Source organism: Furipterus horrens, unplaced genomic scaffold (assembly GCF_987537825.1).
Source record: "Furipterus horrens unplaced genomic scaffold, mFurHor1.1.pri manual_scaffold_5, whole genome shotgun sequence".
NCBI classification, from domain to species: Eukaryota; Metazoa; Chordata; class Mammalia; order Chiroptera; family Furipteridae; genus Furipterus; species Furipterus horrens.
Window position 1 is genome coordinate 200296311 of NW_028327175.1, and position 22213 is coordinate 200318523.

Here is a 22213-nt window from a genome sequence, read left to right on the forward strand (position 1 = left end):
CTAAAAGGGAACATGGGTAATAGACATCATGGGCACAGGAAGCAGTTGCCACCTGCCGGGGCATAGAGGCAAGAGGCTGGTTCTGTGGTGCCGAAGGAACCAACGGCCCCAGCGACAGCACCGCTCACAGGAATTAACGCAAGTGATGAAGCTTGTCTCTCTTTCCTCCTCTAGCCTCATGATCTTCTGTTAGTCCTGCCATTGGCAGGGCCTGACCCAGAGCCGGCCAGCTGAGCACGAATGAAATGTACAAACCCAGCTCCAAATACAGAAGGGAGGGTTTACGGATAAGAAAAAAGGTAAATGACAATACGGTACCACCCTATAAATTTTAAAATGTAGGGCCTCACATTTTTGAAATGAGCACTTAAGAAAATGCCACTGGATTCCAGTTATTTCTAGTGGAAATTGTGCCTTCCAGGTTTAATGCAACAAGGATGTTTGTATGCCATAAATGTTCTAATGAACAAAGATTTTAGTTATTTGTTCACAACTGAAAAACATTAAAAATGAATATTTACAATCCAACAGACACCAAGTTACCTGCTGTTCCATGACCGCTCGTGCGATGGCCGCTTGGACCACGTTGGTGCGATCGAGGCAGTCCATGCAATTAACGCGGAAAATCCCGTCTTGTTTACATATTACCCCAGCTTCATCAACCCTTTTCAGAAACAGTATGGGATTATGTCACAATATGAAACCCTTTAACATGTCTTTCAAAAACCACAGTTCTTTAAAGCGTAACAACAAGAACAGTAGTACTGGTTATCAGTTTGTTTGGAATATCACATGGCAGGCATTACCGAGTTCTTTGTAGACACTGTTAAATCACACAATAATTCGACAAGAGAGATATTACTATCCCCATTTTGAAAAAAAAAAAATGAGGTGCAGGAAGAGTCCCTTGCCTCAGGTCACACAACTACTAAGCAGACCACACAACCCCAAGTGATGTTTTCCTGTGTATCTAAAGCCAAAAGGCACGTTAAACCACTACCCTGTCCCTCCCTTTTGATTCCAGATAGAAATACATCTGAACGAGCTTGAAAGGCCCACCCACTTTACCACCCACTGAGTGGTCATGCAGCGTGCCTTGCTCATCTAATTTCTCTGGCCACCCCCGACCATCAAGTCTAATCGAAAGTTCTCTTCAGTCCTTTAAGCCAGTTTCTTCTTCCTGCCTCTCCCTCCTCTAGTCTGAGAATCATTGTCCTCTGATAATTTTAAATGCCTCTAAGCCTTCCTTCCACGTGAGGAATGGCAAGAAAGAAGAGAAAGAGAAAATTAGACTATGAAGCATTAGAAAGATTAAAGAATAGTCACAGGGCATTTCACTCTACTTGGCCCAACCAGTCACCCCCTCCGTGTTCTAAGCTAACAATGCCTAATGACTAATGCTTTCTTAAAAAGAACAGGAATTGGGAAGTAATACAAGAAAAACAAAAATGCTTTCTCAGCTTGCTGCTATTATTTTAATGCTTACTGGGACTAAACAAATATACATGATTTCACAGACCAAGAGTTTGTCACACTGACTTCTTATGAAATAAGAAATACGTACCAACACCACTTCATGTCGAGAATAATGTCATAAATGGCATCTGTCAGTGTTTGAACATTCTCAAACTTCATTCCTCGGCTAAAATGCAAGCCAACAGAAAGAAAAATCTTTAATATCAGTTTTTTTAAATTTAAGATATAATATTTAAGGTAGATTGGAAAATTATTACTATAAGTACATGAGGTTAACACAATTACAAATCATATAGGCAATTATATAAATGCTTATAGCTAATCTGCATTATGGAAGACAATATACTTAAAAAAATACTGAAACATAAAGATATCAAAAGATTCTCTCTCCACCAAATTTTCAATAGTTAGGTAAATGAACTCATGTTAAAGCCAGGATCATGAAAAAAGACCCTTGCTTTCAGAATACATACAAGTTAAAGTTACCATCAAAATGGTTCACTAATGGTTGATTTCCTGGAGTAAATTCTAGTGAAGTTTTATCCATAGGGAAAGAAGTGTTACTAATAGAGTATAAAAATGAGCCAGCAGGACGGTTTTTGTTAAGTAAGGAGACTCTATTACTACTGCCAGGCCGCAACTCAAGCAGAAAAGTAAAGCTCCAGAGATTCTTTACTTGAATGATAAAGAAAAATGGAACTCTAAGTCTCCATGTTATTCTGGAACAGAAGGACTATAAATATTTCAGAAACAATTAAGTTAAAACTTGAGGCAAAACAAAATCCATATGAAAATTAAAACAAAGTAATCAAATGATACTCCTTCCCTTTCCAACAATGAGAAGAAACCTTTCTGCCCGATAAAGAGAAACTGTGGCAGCATCCACCATCGTCACTGGAACTGATCAAACCCATCCCAGGAAGCCATCTTACCAGTGCTCATGGAAGTCAAACGAAACATAAGTAAGCTGTGCGTTGTTAAAGAGCAACACCTGCTTTAGGTAGGCATCCCCGATAATTTTCTCTCTTCCTGCCTGGTCTACCAAGTTAATAATAACCTATGAGAATAAGGGGGGAAAATTCAGTTTAATCAGATGTTAGAATCATAATGTGACTTATTTAGAATTATGTTTTAGAAATATTTTATAGCTATGCTTAGGAATCAAACCCCTCAAGCATCAATTTTTTCCTCTAAAATTAATTTTTGTTTGTTACATCTAGGTTTAAGAGAACTGATTACATCAATGGCATGAACTGTTTTTTATACATTATACATCTCCAATAACCAACTAGAGAATACATAATGAAAACAAAGTCCTTCATAATAGTGAATCTTTAAAGTATCTAGAATACTTCTGAAGGAAATATACAAGACCTACATATTAGATGCTATATATCTTTGCTGAGATACATAAAACAAAGCCTGAATAAATGAAGAGACATACCATGGTGCTAGATGGCAATACTGTAAAGATGTCAGGTTTCCCCAAATTAATCTATATACTGAACAATCCTAATCAAAAATCGATCAGGATCTTTCTATGGACTTGACAAGTTAATTCGAAAGTTTATCTGCAGTAGTAAATATGTGAAAAAAATTTGATCAAATAATAATAAAGGAGGACTTAGTCCCATTGAAGAGCAAAACACACTCTAAATTCATAGCAATTAAAACTGAGGTACTAGGGCAGAAGTAAGTGACTCAACAGAATAGGACAGACGGCCTGGGAACAAGTTCATGTACATTGAGAAATCTAAGATATAATAACAATATTCCTCTGAAAAAATAAAAAAGGGCTATTCTGTAAATGGTACTGGGATAATTATCTACATAGGGAGGAAAAACTTACTTTAGCTCCCTACATCTCATTAGACACAAAATAAATTCTAGATATATTAAGGACCTAAATATTTTTTCTTTAAGTTATAAAAAAAAAAAATCTAAAACACGATTCGGGATGATGTTTCCATAACTGTAATATAGAACATGGCCTGCTAGGCATAACATAAAAACAGAGGGCATAAAGCAAAAGATGAACAGATGTGGCAACATAAAAATTTAAAACCTCTGTATAACAAATGACAATAAAACCAAAGATTAAAAAACAAAAACAAAAAGAACTACCTAGGGAAATATGCCTGTAACACAAAAACCAGTAATATAAATTCAGTAATAAAAAATGGGTAAAGGATACAGAGGATATTCACAAGAGATAATACACAAATAGGCAATAAGCACAAAACTACAACTTTGTTAATACTCCGAGAAATACAAATTCTAAAACAGAAAACTAGTCTCTCCTACCCACAGGCAAAACCTGAATGCTAAACGTAGACAACAATGTAAATGGATGGGAAACCAGCGCTGGCTTCCATCTGCTGAGCGCGTAAACTGGTGTGACCTTCGGGGGGCCACAGAGTGGTGGGTCTCTATGCCTACAGACAGCTTGACCCAGCCATTTCCCTTCTAGAATGTATTCTATCAAACATACAGAATATATAAAAGAGGTCGTCTGGAGAACTTTTTTATAAGAGCAAAGAGCTACACCTTAAAGGCCCATCAGTGGAGAAGAGGTCGCACAGCCATGAGATGCTAAGTGAGCACAGCCGCAGACAGGCGTATGTGGTACAACCCGCTTTTGACTTAAATTTGGATGTGTACACATGATGTGTCAAGATGTGTTTTGCTGCAAATGACAAGTCACTGACTCAAATCTCAGATCAAAAGGTCTGGAGACTGCGTGGTTCGAAAATTGCTTAATTCAGTGGTTACAGATGCCAGTTCTTCCCATCTTTGTGCGCCGCCGTCCGCAGCGCACTGGTCCGTCCCTCATGCGGCACCACAGCAAATCCGGGTACAGCAACCACAGAAGGGCTGGTGGTTCCTGTGTCTCTTTCTAGGAGAGCAGGAGATCTTCCCCAGAAGGCTCCCAGCAGACCGCCCCTCATACCCAGCCTCACTGCCAACGGAGAGACACAGGCCCTCAGGGTGCCACCATGACTGAGCCAGACCCCCCGTGGGCCCCCCTCCCAGAGAGCAATTACCCAAGGAGGAGGGTAGGTAAGCACACATTGTTGGGGTACAGAAAGAAATGAGGAAGTCTGATCAATATACATTCCTGTAAAACTGATGTATACGAACAGCTCTTGAAAGTCAACAGGGAGCAGGAACAAGGGTGATGAGGAATTTTTCTTCTGCTTCCTTCACACACCTCAGAATTGCTTCAATTTTTATGAATATGTGTGGGATGCAAATTGTGATCTATTCTTTGTAATGCTACTTATAATTAAATCTATTGCTAATACATGAATTAATTCACATTGTAAAAACTGAAACATAGATAAAAGTCAAATCCTCTGACCATAACCCAGTCCCACAGTCTTCCCTAGAGGTAACTCCTGTTAATATTTGGTGTGCCCTTTCAATCCACATAAATGCACTTCTGTACAAACAAGCATGCCATATGTGTGAGTACATATATGTAAGAGAAGTACATATGTATATAAACAACGTGATTCTGTTTTGTGGAATTTTTTAAGAAGTAACATACGATATGCTATTACAGTTTTCTTTTCCCACTCTGTGATGGATGTGATTTTAAGATCCTTCCATGTTATTACTACTCACATCTACCTTCTCATGATTAAGCATTTGTATTGAACAGATGTGTCATAATTTATCCACTGACTTCCTAATGAACAATTAGGATGTTCTGTACTCCAATCAATGTTCTTATGCATGCCTCCCTGCTGAACACATATTTCTCTCAGGGACATTTTTTAAATTTTGTATTAGAATTCCGGTCGTTCCACATCCTTGACAAAACTTGGTATTTCCGAACATTTTTATTTTAGCCATTCTGGTACATTTGTATGGTGCTTTTAGTTTGCATTTCCCTGACGATTAATGAAGTGGAGCACCTTTTCTACGTTTAATGGCCTTTTGGATAACCTTTTCTGTAAAGAGTACGTTCAAATCTTTTGTCTAATTTTCTTTTGGATTGTACACCTTTTTTATGGATTTATAGTTTTTATATACTCTAGATAGTATACTCCCACCCTGAGAATTTCATTTCCATTCTCTTGTTGGTACCTTTTAATAATCAAAAGTTATTTTAGTAAAGTCAAATTTATCAATTTTTCATTATAGTTGGTGCTTTTAAAGCCTTATTTCATTTTAATAAAGTTTTAATAAGTAATATTTATACCATCTGTAATAGTATTTAATATTTATGATAAAGTTTCAAGAAATAAAAATCTCCTAGAAATTTAAAATTTAGTAAGGTTAATTTTATCAATCTTTTTCATTAATGGTTTAGTGGTTTTCTAAGTTCAGTTTAAGACCCAAGGTCAAAAAGATGTTCTATATTTTCCTCGAAAAGGTTTTTGTTTAACTTAACACATTTAAATCCATACCCATATAGAACTGATTTTTGTATATGGTAGGTAGGATAGGTACCAGAAGCAAATTTACTGGGTTAACAACAGCATACTTTATTTTGATTGATAATACCATTCAAAATGGCTGCACCAACAACTTATGCTCCCTCTAGCAATGTGTAAGGGTTCTCATTTCCTCCTATGTCTGCCTCCGTCTCTTATTATCAAACTTCATAGTTTATTTTCAGTCAGGGAGTTTGTTTTATATTTCCCTGCTGGGACTTCCTTTGGGATTGCACAAAATTTATATATTAATCTTAGAAGAACTGAAATCTATTCAATATTAAGTCTTTCCTTCTAGGAACATGGTATTTTCTCTCCATTTATTCAGATTTTTTTCTGCGTTCTTCAGTAACTCCTCCCAACCACCCCCCCACCATACCTTTTTTGTACATTTATTACATTTTAGGTTATTTCTTCTATTTTATTTTTGTTGCTGTTAGAAAAATGTATCTCATGGCATTACACATTCTGGCTGGTCACTGTCAATGGATAAGAGTTACTGACTATTGTAGCTCAATCTTGTATCTGAAATCTGGTCACCGTATCAAACTTGTATTTCACCTAACAGTTTTCATCTAATTTTGGTTTAAACGTCACATTCCTACAGGAGTGCAGAATATATGAGAAAAGTAGGCAGAGAAAAAGATACTGAAAGATACATATCAAATTGTTATCTCCAAGAAGCAGAACAAGTTGGGTGGTACTGAAAGATGCCTTTTATGTCTTACTCTAGATACTTCTTAAATCATCCTAATTGACAGTAGACTGATCTCTTATCTAAAAATGGCCTAAAGTAGCTGACAATGATATTTCTTAAAAATATATCAAGAATACTCTTAGCTTATATGCGTTCTTCAACTTCATCAAAAATGCCACATTGCTTGATTACGAACAGTACATTGTTATTTTTGTGAAATTTGAAGAAACAGATACACAATCATTTCTAAATATAAAGAAATATTTACTACTACTGATCAAAGCCCACCTGTTTTTTGTAAATTTTCAGTTGTTCTTCGAAGTGGGCACAGAAATAGGGAACAGTTTCGTTTTCACCTACAAAGAAGTGATACAAAATCTATTTTTCCTTTCCATGTTTAAGACAGAAATTCGTCTCTATTCCATCTTTACTTTTAAATAATTTATTGACAGCCCAAATGTAACTAAGATTTTCTAAAACCAATATTTTAAAATGAAATGCTAAGCCGAAGATCTCAGATTTTTTTCCAATTAGACTAAATCGAAACATAAAGTACAAACCGTGAAATTATATTATTTGTATAGCCAGCTTACTTGTCAGGAAAGGTTTCATATGGTTTATAATAAAAGAATAAAAACTCCTCTAAGTCAAGGATATTAAAAATCGAAGTTTTACCAAATTCTCAGGAATATAAAGTTTTGAGAAAAAAATATTCTGTAAACAATTTAAAAAATTAACCTCATTCAGTAATCTAATTAGATTGACATGACTTACCCATTCCAATGTTAAAGTTAAAATACTGAAAGAAATTAAATACTCAATAATTAAAACATTTCATAGGAGGCATTTTAGTAAAGGCATCTTATCTTATAGATGCCATCTTAAGATATTTCCTGCTGCTGTAAATAGTGGCTTCCTTTGTCCTTTTCTAAAATTAAACATCCAATAAAGTATTCTTCAAAGAAACAATTTAAAATTTGAAATAAGCTGTTTTGCTCTATTTTGGGGGAATTTTTTATTGTTAAATTACTTAAATTGTCAACAATCATTATTCTTGTGTTTATATCACTTTCTACTAAATTTCACTGCACGAATTATTGTTCTGAATGAAGTATCTGGCAAAGCAAATCCAAATCTATAAAGTATCTAATACTTTTTAAAATATCTGTCTGAAATCATCATTTGCAAAACAAACAACTGACATGCTTACTCTTGTCCAGCCGAGGTCGTGGATTATAACGATACCCAACCTGGCTCCAAAAGACAGGCACAGAGCCTCGTGTTTGAATAAACGACAAGGTATGGTTATGGACGTGAATTAGCTGCTCAGTCTCCACATAATTTGCAACATTTCCATTTTTATCCACTCCTCTTCGTTTATAGCGCATTCCTTAAAAAAATAAATAAAGTAGAAAACAGCAACATTTTCTAAAAACTTAGTCTGACTAGATTATGCTCCTTCACCAAATCTACCTCGTTCAGGTGGCCTTGAGGCTCTGCCGTGCAACTGCTAGGCAAACCTGTGTCAGCTCACCCCAAATCCTACCTGTATGCACCACTGTTTCTTACAGGTGAAGCTAAGACAGCGGGGCCTGCGCACTGAAGGAAGGCTTTTCCCAGAGGTGTTAGCTGGCGCACAGGCAGGATTTGTTACTGTGATGCAGCCCGGCAGTGGGAACAATGATATTTTAGAACATCCCAGGAGACTTTCTTCTTTCTAAATACATTTCCTTTCTTTCACCTTTTGTTAACTCTCCCCCATTCGCCTCTCTCCAATAATTTGTCCCTAATCACATCAGAGTCACTGAGCACTTTGAAACCCACTGTGTTTCCAAATCCATATTGTCACCAGCATTTCAACACCCGCAGAAATTTTCCATTCTTGCTTGGATTTGGTTTGCACACTATTACAGCCACTCACCCGCTCTGTGCCGACTGCGACGCGAAATGAGAGCCACTAGAAATCGTGGGTGAATGTCATCTACACAGGTGGACTCCTGAGGTGGGGTCTCTGGGCTGCTTTTCTCATCATCAGATGATTCGCTGTAATTAACCACAAGTTCTTCAATCTGCACAAAACCTTGGATAATGGGGATAATCCAGAAGTCCACCTCTGGGGTCTGGAAACAACAGGGACATCATGTTGTTTCTGGGCTGTCCAGCACTGCCACTTCCTTAAACCCAAACAGTAGCCAAAACATATTTATCAGTTTATTAGAAGCCGAAACCTTCTAGTCTTTAATCACATTCTCTGCTTAATGGAGAACACAAAGAAATGGAAGGAGGAAGAGGGGTGGAGCAGAGAGCCTTTCATTTTTTTTTTTTATAAGGATAATTCGAAAAAGAGCTGCCTGAGAGGGACCAGAGGACAGAAGCCAGACAGCCGGAGTACACATTCAAGCTCCACCACTTACTAACGCAGCCAGGTGAGTCCCTGCACCTCACCAGTGCCTGGACGGTCTGCTTTGAAAAACAAGAAAACTGTTACCCCACACTGTGGCTGCTGTGAAGATTAATGAGGAAAATGTAAAAAGTGTTTGGCATAGTGCCTGCTTATAGTAACTATTTAACAAATGCCAAGATTATGATTATTCCTGTTAGTATAGGAAAACTAAACTTAAAGACTGATTTTCAATTTCCAATTGTATTTTGCCTTTAATAAAATACAATCAGCTCTGATCACTTTATTATGACACTCACAGGTCTACTCTATTTTCCAGTACAGAATAAAAACGTGCTTTGCCAAGTGAAACATAGTAAATAAACCCAAAATTCCTTTCCATAAATATCTTATTTTAAAATGTGATCTAACATAATTAGGAGAGTATCAATTAAAGTTAGATTTCCTGCTCTAGGTCCTTCGGACTAAGAATACTCACATTTCTCAGCTGACTGCACGCAGGGACAGTACAGAATAGAAAGCTCTTCGGAGAGTTGTTCTCAGTCCCTCTCTTTCCTGTCCCTGTAATGCTCTCTAGCTGTAACTCGGCATCATTCTCCAGTCCACCTCTTCCTCCGTGACCACACACTCCAGGTCCTAGCTCAGTTTTGTTTTATGGAGCCTTCAGATAGGACCTTAGAAAGGTCATCGAAAATACTGAAGGGTCTATCTACCTGCATTCATTATTCTTATCACCATTCCCATTATTTGTTTTTGTTTTTTTTTATCTAGCAATGAATGCAAAACTCTTGACAGGAACAGAGAAATGTATGTTGCCAAATGCCACCTTTATTGCAAGTCATCGGTTTTAAATGGTAATGCAAAATGTCTGCCCCAAACTCTGTAAAACATAAGAGAACTCAGTATGTCGGCAAACAGGACAAATACTCGTTACAGACACCCTTCTCGCTAATCCCCTGCCCGAGTTTCGGTGGCTGCAGTTTCAGCGTCCTAAAGAAAAGTAAGAACATTTTCATGCCTCATTCTTGATGGGACATGATAGATGTGCAGGCACCGCTAGAGAGTCAAAATCAATTTATACTAATCCCCACCAAAGGAGACAAGCAGAAGAAAAAAGATGTGAAATTTTTGAAAGTTTACGAAAAAGACAATACATGACCCTAATCAACTATTTGCCCACTTTGTGTCCAAAACAATAACTGGCACACAGCAGGCCTTCCACTAACACCAGACTGACTGAATAAATGAATTAGCTGTCCTTGGACAGTCCTAATTCTCCAACATATGTGACAGAGTAAAGGAAGAACGTCATCACCACTCGGAAGGACCCTCATGCAATAGCCTCATCATAGTCCCTGTCTTCCCTGAGTCAAACACTGGCAGTAATGGAATGTCCGTAGAGATTTGTCTACTATAATTCCCAGATGAAGAAATAGTAAAGTTAAATGACTTGGTATTATTCAAGCACAACTCGGCTTCAGCATTTCCAGTGGGTAAACAAAATGCTCTTCCATAGGAGCTCTGAGGACATTAGTTCCCCGGCCTTAAATTACTACTAACCTGTGGGCACCTGCTAAGACAGGCCCATGGCTATGCAGTGGAATTATAAACTGCCTTAAAATACCAAATGGTTTTACCTCGTTAAACAATTCCCATTCTATAGGGGAAAACATTACAGCGAGATGTTATATTTATTTTAATACAATTTTAAAATATTTGCTTAACTTTAACAATCTTTGAATATTTTAGAAACAACTACTCACACCAATCTCAGTAAGATCTTGTATCATATATTTATTCCAAAAAAAGCGGTCATCAACCTGGAAAAGGTAGACAATAAGGAGTTCAGAAACCTGTTGTTTCAGTTTTCCTATAAAGCTGAATGAGTCCATAAATTGCTCTGAACCGTGAGAGGTACCTTCTGCCAAAGGGGCCGGGGGTCCCTCTCCCCAGTGCTTTGCCTCTGCACTGAATTGGTCAAGTCATAGGTCAAGCTATAATAAAAGGATTCCGAGTCCATGAACATTTTCAGCAACTCCTCAAGTAATCTTCTTTCCAACCTCTCCTTTTCTTTACTTTCCTTGACCTGTAAAAAGTGAATCTACTATCACTGCAGGAATCAAGTGTAAAGCATTATGTGGATAAAACACACCTTCCTAAGGACATGCAGAGACAGTGCTGGAATATGACAAGTGGTTTGAAAATAAGTTTACTGGCAAGAAAATTACCCTTCAATTTAAAACGAATCAAAGATGAACTCCAAGCTCTTAACAATTAAATGCTTACTTTCTTTTTATTAGGAGCAGACACATTGGATTTAATATGTGTAAAGGTCTTCAGTAGAAACTTTGAGTCATCAGGAGATGGCATGATCTTCTCTGGCTTGTTAAGTCCAAAATGATGTTTCTTACAGAGCTAAATAATTAGGGAGAGAGAAAGAACGCGTTATCATCAAAACCTGCTTATTAAATGTTCCAGTATGTTTAGAAGTAGATGCCACTGCTCATGCCCTGTGGTTAAAAGTAAACCCTGAGAGTTATAAAAATGACGAAGTAGACGACTGATACCAGAAAACCCAGCTGTGCTCTCAGTGACTATGAAGCTGCCGTAGACAATAAGCAAAGCACACAGGACAGGACATACTTAGGACTTAGGGGTGGAAAATTCAGGTTAGAATCATAATTAGTTAATGTAACTGAAAAATAAAATGTTCCAGTTGAGGTTAATTAATGCTTTAAAAGTTGGCATCTAAAATTCAATCTATTGCGAAGTACACATTTTCTGTGTGTCAGGGGAATTGCCTGACAGCTATCTGTGCTAAATATTCGGTCACGCTCATTAACTGAGTGTTCTGGTTTAGAAGACGTCAACAATCTGCTCCACTGGGACTCTTAAAAGCTGGGCATTTCAACCACTTCCTCTCCTCCTACCCTCATACACTAACAAAGTCAACAACAAACATGCTGTTTGGGTCCTGAAGTTAAATTTGAAGAAGCAGTAGAGAAATGTGCGGGCCACCTGGCAAAGGTGAGGAAGAGGATGGGGACGTACTAAGACCAGAGAAGGGCACAGAGGCTCTGTGCGGGCCACCTGGCAAAGGTGAGGAAGAGGATGGGGACGTACTAAGACCAGAGAAGGGCACAGAGGCTCTAAAGACAGCTACCTGGCTACAGTCAAGTGTTTTACATATAATTACTGTGGCTCAGCATACAAAGCAAATATTCAGAAAGGTACATAAGAATTCAATTAGCTAGATGGAGACTAATTTCATTTTTTTTATCATACTAGTTTTATTCCTACACCAAGTGGTAGACTCCTATTATGAACTGACAGTTATTACTGCTTATTACAAAATAATTGTTACTAGATACACAGGATGAAAGAAGCAGCATGAGAACAAAAGCTAGCTCAAGCTTTGATTATAATTTTTTAAAGAGGAGGACGGTCCCTGTTGTATCAAATTTGGAAGTCAACAATTTTGTCAATTATACCCAAATAAAGCTGGGAGAAAAACTGGAAGTGGAGACTGATAACTGGACCAAGTTTTCAGATGTAACGGAAGCTTATCGATTTTACGCCTTTTCAAAATTAAAGCTAACAAACACCTCTATTCACATGGCTTTCACGACATGATTACAACTTTACACTGCTCCTGCCTACTATTACAGACAAGGGCACCGCCCTGGCCGGTGTGGCTCAGCAGGCCGAGGACCCAAAGGTCACCAGTTCAGTTAGAAACCCAGTCAGAGCAGGTGCCTGGCCCCCAGCTGGGGGTGTGCAAGAGGCAACAGACCCATGTTTCTCTCACGTGGGGGTGTTTCTCTCCCCCACCCCATCTCTCCCTTCTCCTCTCTCTAAAAATAAAAAATAAAATAAAATAAAATAAAATAAAAAGACAAGGGAACTAAAGATGTTAAAAAGATTCATAGTCCTACTGCCAACACCGAGCTAACTTTCCTTCCCTCCAAATAAGCAACACCAACAAGACCCTGAGTTGATGGGGAAGGAGGGAACTCAGAGGACGCCCACTACGTCCGTTCTCTCCTGCCCCGTTCTCTGCTGCGTCGTCCCCACCAACTGCAAACACACCGGTACCTCTCCCCTCGGACACGGTCACGTGAAGTCTCCTCCTCCGCCAGCGAGTGTCCTGTTCCTCTGTACCCCTCAGTGCCTCCGATCCCCCTTCTCCCATTCTCTCCCCACAGCCCGTTCCAGCTTGGCTTTGCCCGCCCCCCTTCCGCCTAAGCTGCTCTCTTCAGTGCGACCAAGGACCTCCATGTGCCTACACCCAACAGTGGGTTCTTAGTCCTTCCCTTACCCCCCAGGAGCTCTGACACCTCATTCCTCCCTCACCCTCTCTGATGCACTGTCTTCACTTGCCTCCCACTGGTCGCGCTATGTCCTGCTGGCTCCTTTCCACCCTTTTGACTTTTTAAGGTCTCGGCAACCCAAGGTTCAGCTGTCAGCCCCCTCCTCTAACCTGCACTGACTCAGGGGTCTCATGCCGTCGCGTGGACTCAGACAGCATCTGTAGCCCAGTCCCTCCCCGCCGAAGGCACGCTTCCAGCCCGGCTCTCTCCGCAAATTCTAGCCTCCCAGCTCCCGGCAGCTCCGCCTGGACTCCCACCGGCCGTCTCGAGCTCACCGCGGCCGGCACTGGACCCCCGTCGTCCCTCCACGGCCCCGGTCTCCGTCCCGTCCGCTCCCCTCGCTTAGGTACTCCACGCCGTCGGCCTGGCCTCCGGCTGTCCTCACGGTGTCAGGCACGCTTCCACCGCTGGACCGAGTTCAGCTGTCCTCTCTGCCCGGAGGGCGCACCCCCATCTCCGCCCCAGGGCACTGCCCCCACCGTCCTCACTGTGCTCCCCTTTTATTTACCATACCGTTCACTACCTTCAAACACATGACCTAATGTAATTATTATACTGATGTTTATTGTCTGATCCCTCCTGGTAATGTAAGCCCCATAATTGCAGCAATCATTGTTCTGTGGACTCCTATCTCTTAGACACGTGACTCAGTGTCTTAGCAGTATCAGGTACAAGAGATCTCCGTTGAGTGTTTGTTAAATGAATGAATGGGCTTTGCTGCTACAAACCTAAGTGGCAACCTCCGGATTCACACACGGACATGTAAGTAGTCTGGGGAAAACGATCACTCCCCTTCTCGGGGGACATACTACACATGCCCCCACCTTCTCAGTGTAGGCTCACCAGGGCGGCACAGAAGCAGTTATAAAAAGGTACTCACTCTCCCTGTTAGTCCCCTACTGCGGCCTCTGCTGCTTGTGGTGCACAGCAACTGCTGGTCAGCAATTTTTAATAGAATGTTAATAATTATCTAGTTATATTCATAACACTTTAAAAAAACTTAAAAACATGCCCCAAACCTAGAGATTATTGTAATTGTAATACTTAAAGCAGGGTAGTATGCATTCGTGAGACACAGTTATCCTTAAAGAGCATTCAAGCCAGCAAATTGCCCCCTAGGGATGTATCAAAGACGACTCTGAAGGTCTAGCTACCCTACAATAACCTTGTAACAGCACACCCAGGCTGCGCCCACACGTTCCTCACTCCGAGGAGGGTGGGAGTTGTTTTTTCCAAGGCTAGTTTCCCTGTTTGCCCCCTAGGATCAGGCCCTCACCCCGTCATTCAGCCCTTCTACTCTTCCCAACCTATTAGCCCCCTTCCTACCAGCTTTTACCATTGTTCACGTTCACCAGAATCTTTCTAAAATCCACTCCTCAACCGTGGAACCGCCTTGGTGAATCCGCAGGGTGCAAACAGTGTCAGAGTCACTGGAGTTGTGAGGCCTGTGGTCTTGCTGGGCTAGGTCAGGGGGAAGGCCCAAGGCACCTGCGCAGGCAGAGCGAAGCAAGGACCTCTTTGGTCTGAAAAGGCTAATCCTCTTCTCTAGGAATGGTCCCTCCCTGCCATCTCTTCCTCTGGTCCCCATGACACCAGTCTCTCTGGGTTCTTCCCCACATCTGACTGTTTCTTCTCAGTCTCCTTTGCTGGCATCCTTTTCCGTCTCTAGAGAGGGTGGTGGTTCCCCATGTTCTATCTTTAGCCCTCTTCCTGTTCTTCAAGCTATCTAGAAAATTTCATCCTCTGCTCATTTTAACTACCCCTCTGTTGAACTTCAGATGTCTAACTCCTATCTTTTGCTCTGCACTCAAGACCCAAATATATAACATCTCCCTGCTATTGACACACCAGTCCCTCAAATTCAGCATCCCCAAAACGGATCAACATCTGTTTCTCAAATTGTCGCTGACTGCTGTTGTGTTAATTCAGGTCCTTACCTTTTGCCCAGACCAGTATTTCTCAAAACAAGTGATACTGGCTTAACAGACACAATTCTTTGGGGACAACTATCCCACTTAGTGCAGATGACCTAACAGCCTCCTTTCATGGGCTGGGGAGTCCCACTCCAGCACCAGGCTTCGAGCACTGAATGTGGCTTCAGGCCTCCACCCCACACGAAGCCCATTAGTTCTCTTTACTGTGGAGGGGACAAACCTCCACCTGCCACTGCCTGCTTCTGGGTCCAGGGCCCAGGAGGCCTATGGCCTCAGTTCAAACTACTGTGGTGTTTATGGTCCATGAAGATACTTCTTCTCTCCAGGCCTAGCAATGTCTTGTTTTCCTTTTTCTTTTTTTCATCTGTCCTCTTCTGGGTTTGGAACAGTTGATATATGCTCAATACCCCCCAACTTCCTTCCTTATCAACAACTCCAAAATCCAAAAAATTCTCAAATCGGAAAGTTGATATTTTAAGTTTGTTACAACTCACTTACAATATGCCAACAGGTACCCTAAACTGATATGAGGCTGTTAATGTCATCATTTACCTCCCTTAGCATGCATATCCATATGATTCTTTAAAAAATATTAATGTGTTTTATTGTGGAGTAACACCCTAGACTCACAGAGCATATATAAAATGCATGGAATAACCTTCCCAATAAGCCCCCCCACACACACAGAAAAAACTTGAATTCTAAGACAAATATGGCCCCAAAGGTTTCAGAGAAGCATTGTGATGCATACAGCAAAGCACAAACTCACTACACCATCTTCTCCAGAGGTCCATCTCTACCTTTTAGACTGATTTTTCTAATAGAAATTCAAAATTATTTTGAACGTAAACATTTTCAATGACTATTTGAGAATCTTCTATACAGTTACCTTTAGAAAAGAAAGTATAGACCACTCTTTTTTTAAAGATTAAATTAAGTCCTACCATAAAATATGGACAGAGAAAACTACTTGGGATCCTTTTCAGTCCTAAAACGCTTTGTTTAGACAGAGTTCCTGGGATTACAACACGTCGTGCTGACAGCGGGATCACTTCCCCTTTTCCAGAGGCTCAGCCAGCTCTGTGCAGGGTGTGCGCCGGCCCTTATCGCAGCGCTGACACGCACGATCCCCAAGAGAAAACCACGACCACAGACCCCACGGTGCTCCCCTGGTTCTTCAATTATTCCAGCAACTTACATTTCACAATCAAGATTAAGAGCTGATGTGGCTGCTGCCGTTTAAGGAAATAAAAATAAATGATTTTACTTTAAAAGTTGGTATCTATCTATGTCCATCTGGAGCTAAAATTTTAAACCGATGCCTAATGGGAAACTAAACATGGAAAATGATGCAGTTATCTATTAAGGCAATGAGATACAGCAAATACGATATGCAGACATGAAACATAAGCCTATAAAGCTTTAAAGGAGTTTTTTTCTTTCCCAAAAGAAAGAATATCTATGTTCTCAGTTATTTGAACCCCATGGATTCTTCATACCCTTGTAGAGAACTTTTTTTTTTAATAGCACACTATTTTGAAAAAGTGTGGCAGTTCCTCAAAAGATTAAACATAAGAGTTACCATATGACCCAGTAATTTCATCCCTAGGTATATACCCAAGAGAAAAGGAAAGAAATGCCCACCAAAAACGTGCACACTAATGTTCACAGCAGATCCCCACTCCTCCATCTCCCCCTCAACCAAAGCACCTCTGCTTCCATGTGCCTCCTACACTGGATTTCACAGATTTTGAAACTAAGGTTCCACTCCTAAAACGAAGTTTGAAAACCATAAGATTAAATTATTTTAAAGATATTATCTATCTCTAAAACTGTGTGATTCTAGTCTGTCAAACCAAATCCTCGTAATTACTATTACATTTATATCGAGTTTCCATAAAATTTCCTCAGATGGTACCTTACCTCTAGTTCAAGATCCTGAGGTTCCATTTCAGAAAGTGATAGCACAGCAATTTTAGTAACTTTACAGACTTCATGGTCTCCTGGAAGTTTGCCCACCAGCGCTTTCTGCCGAATTAAAATAAGCCACCATGGAAGATCTGAAAGAGAAGAGTCACATTAATGTCTAGTATCTATAAAGGGCTACTGTCCTGGGAAGCTGAAGGTAAATAATGTTTACCAGTTTACTAATAAACTTCCTAACAAACTTTATTTCCTCCATCGTGGGCATTCAGACTAGCCGGGTACCTGCCTGCAGCTTTGTACTTGTATATTTCATAAATAAACTTGCTCTCTCATTTCCACTACACACGCTGTGCCTCGCTTGAATTTGTGTCTTGCAATCAAGACAAGAACCAAGGAACAAGCTGGGTGGAGGGTGGTGGACCCTGACTCAGGTCTCCCCTGTAACAGGAGTATTGATGCTTTAAACCAAATGAACCATCTAGCCAGGGCAAGAAATTTCTAATAAATACAAGAGAGAAAGAAGAAAATACCCAGGGACCCAATAGTTATCTTTCCAATGCATGTTGTACTTCTCACAAATGATTTTTAATTAAATGAGAAATAGTCTATGAAAGACCACACACAAAAACAATTTTTCAGTTTATAAGGTTATATACTTAAAAAAAAGTACTGTACTACCTAATTAACACCAAAAATAAAAATAATTAAAATAGTGGTTCAGGAATTTCTTATTGTAGAAAAATAAAGTATTTCAATTTCCCCTGCTTTTTCCTCCAAATATCAATTAACTCTCATTTTAGGAATAGGGTTTTGAAGATGTGCTTTAGGCCTTCCATAAAATGCAAAAGTCTGGATGTGTTTCATAATTCTTTATAAAGCAGGGTGGAAATCTACTCCAAAGTTTCAAGGCTTTTAGAGGCCATTGCATTATTCATTATCATTAAACATTAACTGAGGACCTATCATGTACTGGGAAGGCATGAATCAAGGTTACCAAGCACCTAATACACAATAAACCTAGCACATATAAGTAAAGCACATGAAGCATAATAGACTGTTGAATGTCAATGCATTCTGTTGAATAAAAAGAAATCCTTACCACAGGTCTCTTAACCTCCCAGAAGTAATTTCTATTTTGCATGGAACAATTAAGAGTGTTGGCAGCTGACCAAATAAACCAACATTAGGAGCCCTCTTCCAAGTTTAAGCCTCCTTGCTGCAATTTATTACTTTGAATTAATTTTATATTATCATGAATTGTAGTCTTAATAAATTAGAGCTATGACAAACACAATGTGCATAATCAAATGTAACAAATGTCTTTCCATAAACCATCTAATGATATAATACCAAAATATAAATATATTAACTTCCAAATAGAAGTTTTACCCCATATATAAGTTCACTAGGGAAACCAAAAGGCCTCTCTTTCCCACAAAAACTCTGGTATTGCCAATATTGAAAGTCAACTGCTCTTTTGGACACTTTGCAGTTTCTCTGTGCCTCTTTATAAACATTCATGTTATGACCAAAGGTACAAACAAAAAGAGAAGGTTGGCTTGCTAATGACTCTCATCTGGTTACCTCTTTCAGCCTGCCCCATACTGCGGACTATTTGCTGACGACAAAGCACCCCCTTCACCTCTCACAGGCCCCCTTCTCCTGGAACCGGGAAATGGTGAGGGAGAGAGCACCTGCTGCTCTCACACTCAGAGGCGACTGCGAATGGAGAAGCCAGCACCGGATTTATAATTACATCCACATGCCAACAAATACTAAACGAGGTGGACAGTATACACTCCAAAGTCCTGTGTAACGTAATATTCAAATGTAAATATTTAAATTCCTGAAGGGCTTCTGCAGATTATGCCTCGAGGTCCCCCAAAGGCGACTGCACTTGCATCAGGTATGTCAGAGGAGGGACATGTGTTGGTAAAGAAAAAAGAAATAGGACTTCCAGCCAAGATGGAGGCCAACACAGACATGCTGCATCTCCCTCCACAGCTAAGAAGGAACACAACCACCTCAAAACTAGAGACAACCAGAAGTTCCAGAAAATCAGACTGCATGGAAGTCCAGCAAACAAAGATATAAAGAAGAAATGCTCATCCACACAGGAAGGAGGGGCGGAGTCGGGGCGGAGAGGACGCAGTGTGGTGGTGGCAGCAGCAGCAGGTCAGCTGAAAGTGCAGTCACATGTTGCAGGAAGACAGATCTCTGGGTAGGGGCATTCTCATGCCCCTCCACCCAGGTGGCATCCCATGACTCAGGACATGATGAGCAACTCTTGTCTCCTCCGCCTTCAGCTTTAGGCTGTCGAGGCCACTGAGTCTGGAATCCTGGGTAAAACAGGTTCTGTGGGGTACTCCATCTGCTTCCTTGTTAATGAAGTCTTAAAATGGAGCTGGCCTTGAGGATTAGTGTGTCTGCCTTGCTTCCTTGATAGGTGCTAGCTAAACCAGGAGTTACCCTGGCTGTATTTTACATATTAATGCTACTGTAAGAATTCTTTCACTTGTAAAATTCTCCTGTTGTTGGCTGGAATGTCACACCCCCTGTTCTGGTAGCTTTTGAAATCCTAATAAAAAGAGGATGAGGCTTCCCGCTCTCCGCTGATGGTCAGAGCGAGCCACAGTCCAATAATCCTGCCTGCCGGATTTATTTCAGCATCTGAAATCATAAGCAACACTACAGTCACACATTAAAAAAAGTAGGAAGGGACACCTGGGGAGCATTCCCAGCTCCTGACCAGACTGCACAACTCAACTCACGGTCCCAGCACCAGGGAAAACCAAGCCTCATTGCTTCTGACTGTGCAGACCAGTGGGGGTTGGGGTGGAGGCAGAAACTGCCAGTCTCAGCAGAGTCCGCTTGTTTAAAGGGCCCCCACGGGCCTAGAACGTCCGCAGACTCACCCACTCTGGGAACGACAACCAGGGCAACAGTTAGAGGGGTGCCAGTCCCATACGAAGTGGGAGAGGTGCCTGGAAAAGGGGAAAGTGCTGAGCAAGCGGCATTGTTCCCTCTCAGACTCCTCCCTCCTCCCCCACAACACAACGCCACAACGTGGTGAAACGGGTCACCCTGTACTGTCGAATCCCTAAGGCTCTGCCCCTTACAACGTAACAGGTGCAATAGCTCTACCTAAAGCACAGAGGCAAACAAACACAGGAGCCTGTCAGGATGAGGAGACAGAGAAGTACGGCCCAAAAACGGGAACAGATGAAGGTTCCAGTGGGAGAGCTAAGTGACGAGGAGATAGCCAACCTAACAGATGCAGAGTTCAAAGTTCTGGTGATATAGATGCTCACAGACTTGACAGAAAAAAATGTACCATGATAGAGAAGAAATGAAGGCTATACTAAGTGAAATGAAAGAAAATTCACACAAAACCAATGGTGAAGGAAAAGAAACCAGGGTTTAAATCAATGAGTTGGAACATAAGGAAGAAATAAACAGTCAACCAGTAAAGAAGGAGGAAACAAGAATATTAAAAACTAAGGAGAGGCTTAGAAGCCTCTGGGATAGGTTTAAACATGCCAACATCTGAACCACAGGGGTGCCAGAAGGAGAAGAGGAAGAGCAAAAAATTGAAAAATTATGTAAAAAAATAATGAAGAAAAACTTCCCTGATTTGGGGAAGGAAATAGACATACAAGTCCAGGAAGCACAGAGAGTCCCAAACAAACTAGACCCAGGGAGAACCACACCATGACACATCATAATCAAAATGCCAAAGGTTAAGGATAAAGAGAGAATCTTAAAAGCAGCAAGAGAAAAGCAGAGAGTTACCTACAAAGAAGTGCCTATAAGACTATCAGCTGATTTCTCAAAAGAACCTTTGCAGGCAAGAAGGGACTGGTAAGAAGTATTCAAGGTGATGAAAAGCAAGGCCCTACAACCAAGATCACTCTATCCAGCAAAGTTATCATTTAGAATGAAAGGGCAGATGAAGTGCTTCCCAGACAAGGTAAAGCTGAAGGAGTTCATCACCACCAAGTCATTATGCTACGCAATGTTAAAGGGGCTTATTTAAGAAAAAGAAGATCGAAACTATGAACATTAAAATGACAACAAACTCACAACTATCAACAACAGAAGCTAAAAAATAAAAACAAAAACAAACTAAGCAGACAGCCAGAGTGGGAACAGAGTCATAGGTAGGGGGAGCATTTGGAGGGGTGTCAGCTGGGAGGGGGAAGAAGGGAAGAGGAGGGAAATGGTGCAGGGACTAAGAAGCACAGTAGGAGGGTGCAGAATAAACAGGGAGGCGTAGAGAAAACTTATACCTACGACCCACGGAAATGGACTGAGGGGGCGGGACCGCTGGAGGGACGGGGGTGCTGGGCAGAGGGCAGCAAGGGGAAAAGAAATTGGGACAACCGTAACAGCATAACCAATAAGACATTTTTAAAAAATCACCTATCAGTTACCAAAACATAGATGTATTTAATTATTTCAAGATAAAATCAGAAATATTGACAACAGGCCACAACAAAGGCTGTCTTCTGACTTAAATGTTTCTATAGCTTCACATACCATATGTCATGACGACTTCATGTACCGTAACACCCACCTGTTGGAAGTAAGTGCGCACTCAGTGACTTTAGGAGACTGAGAGCCGTGCACTGCCGTCACAGTCCTTACAGGTGATTACTGATGTGAGTTGCCAGCGGACAATAAAACAATCTATTGCTGCTGTGATGCAACTGTCCACAGGCAATGAGGCTCGTATGTAAACAGAAGCGACATGTAAAGGCATGCCCCAAGAACCACATCTCCAGCAGAGGCTAAGAGCGCTGCGGGGGCCCTGCCAGGCTCCTCGGCCCTTCCCGCCAGTGTCCTTGAGGGGTGGGGTTACCTAGTGCGTGTTTAGGAGAGTATAAAGCAATGTTAGTGCCGCTCCATTCATTCACCACTGAACTATATAAAATAGTTCGCGTCCCTAGTGTCATAGCAAGGTCTCC

The 22213-nt window shown here is 40.8% G+C and overlaps 1 protein-coding gene across 3 annotated transcripts in view; it reads right to left on the reverse strand.

Annotated features, from left to right (window-relative positions):
• The window catches only part of INPP5F (inositol polyphosphate-5-phosphatase F), a 70351-nt gene that overhangs the window by 24278 nt on the left and 23860 nt on the right, over window positions 1-22213 (reverse strand). For all 3 annotated transcript variants that reach the window (XM_090278774.1, XM_090278773.1, XM_090278775.1), the window contains exons 3-12: window positions 17244-17380; window positions 11303-11431; window positions 10935-11102; window positions 10780-10836; window positions 8537-8735; window positions 7826-8005; window positions 6904-6971; window positions 2409-2533; window positions 1565-1642; window positions 544-664 (exon numbers count right to left, since the gene is read on the reverse strand). In XM_090278774.1, the coding sequence (XP_090134900.1) occupies window positions 544-664; window positions 1565-1642; window positions 2409-2533; window positions 6904-6971; window positions 7826-8005; window positions 8537-8735; window positions 10780-10836; window positions 10935-11102; window positions 11303-11431; window positions 17244-17380 (1262 nt within the window). The remainder of the gene's footprint in view (window positions 1-543; window positions 665-1564; window positions 1643-2408; window positions 2534-6903; window positions 6972-7825; window positions 8006-8536; window positions 8736-10779; window positions 10837-10934; window positions 11103-11302; window positions 11432-17243; window positions 17381-22213) is intronic.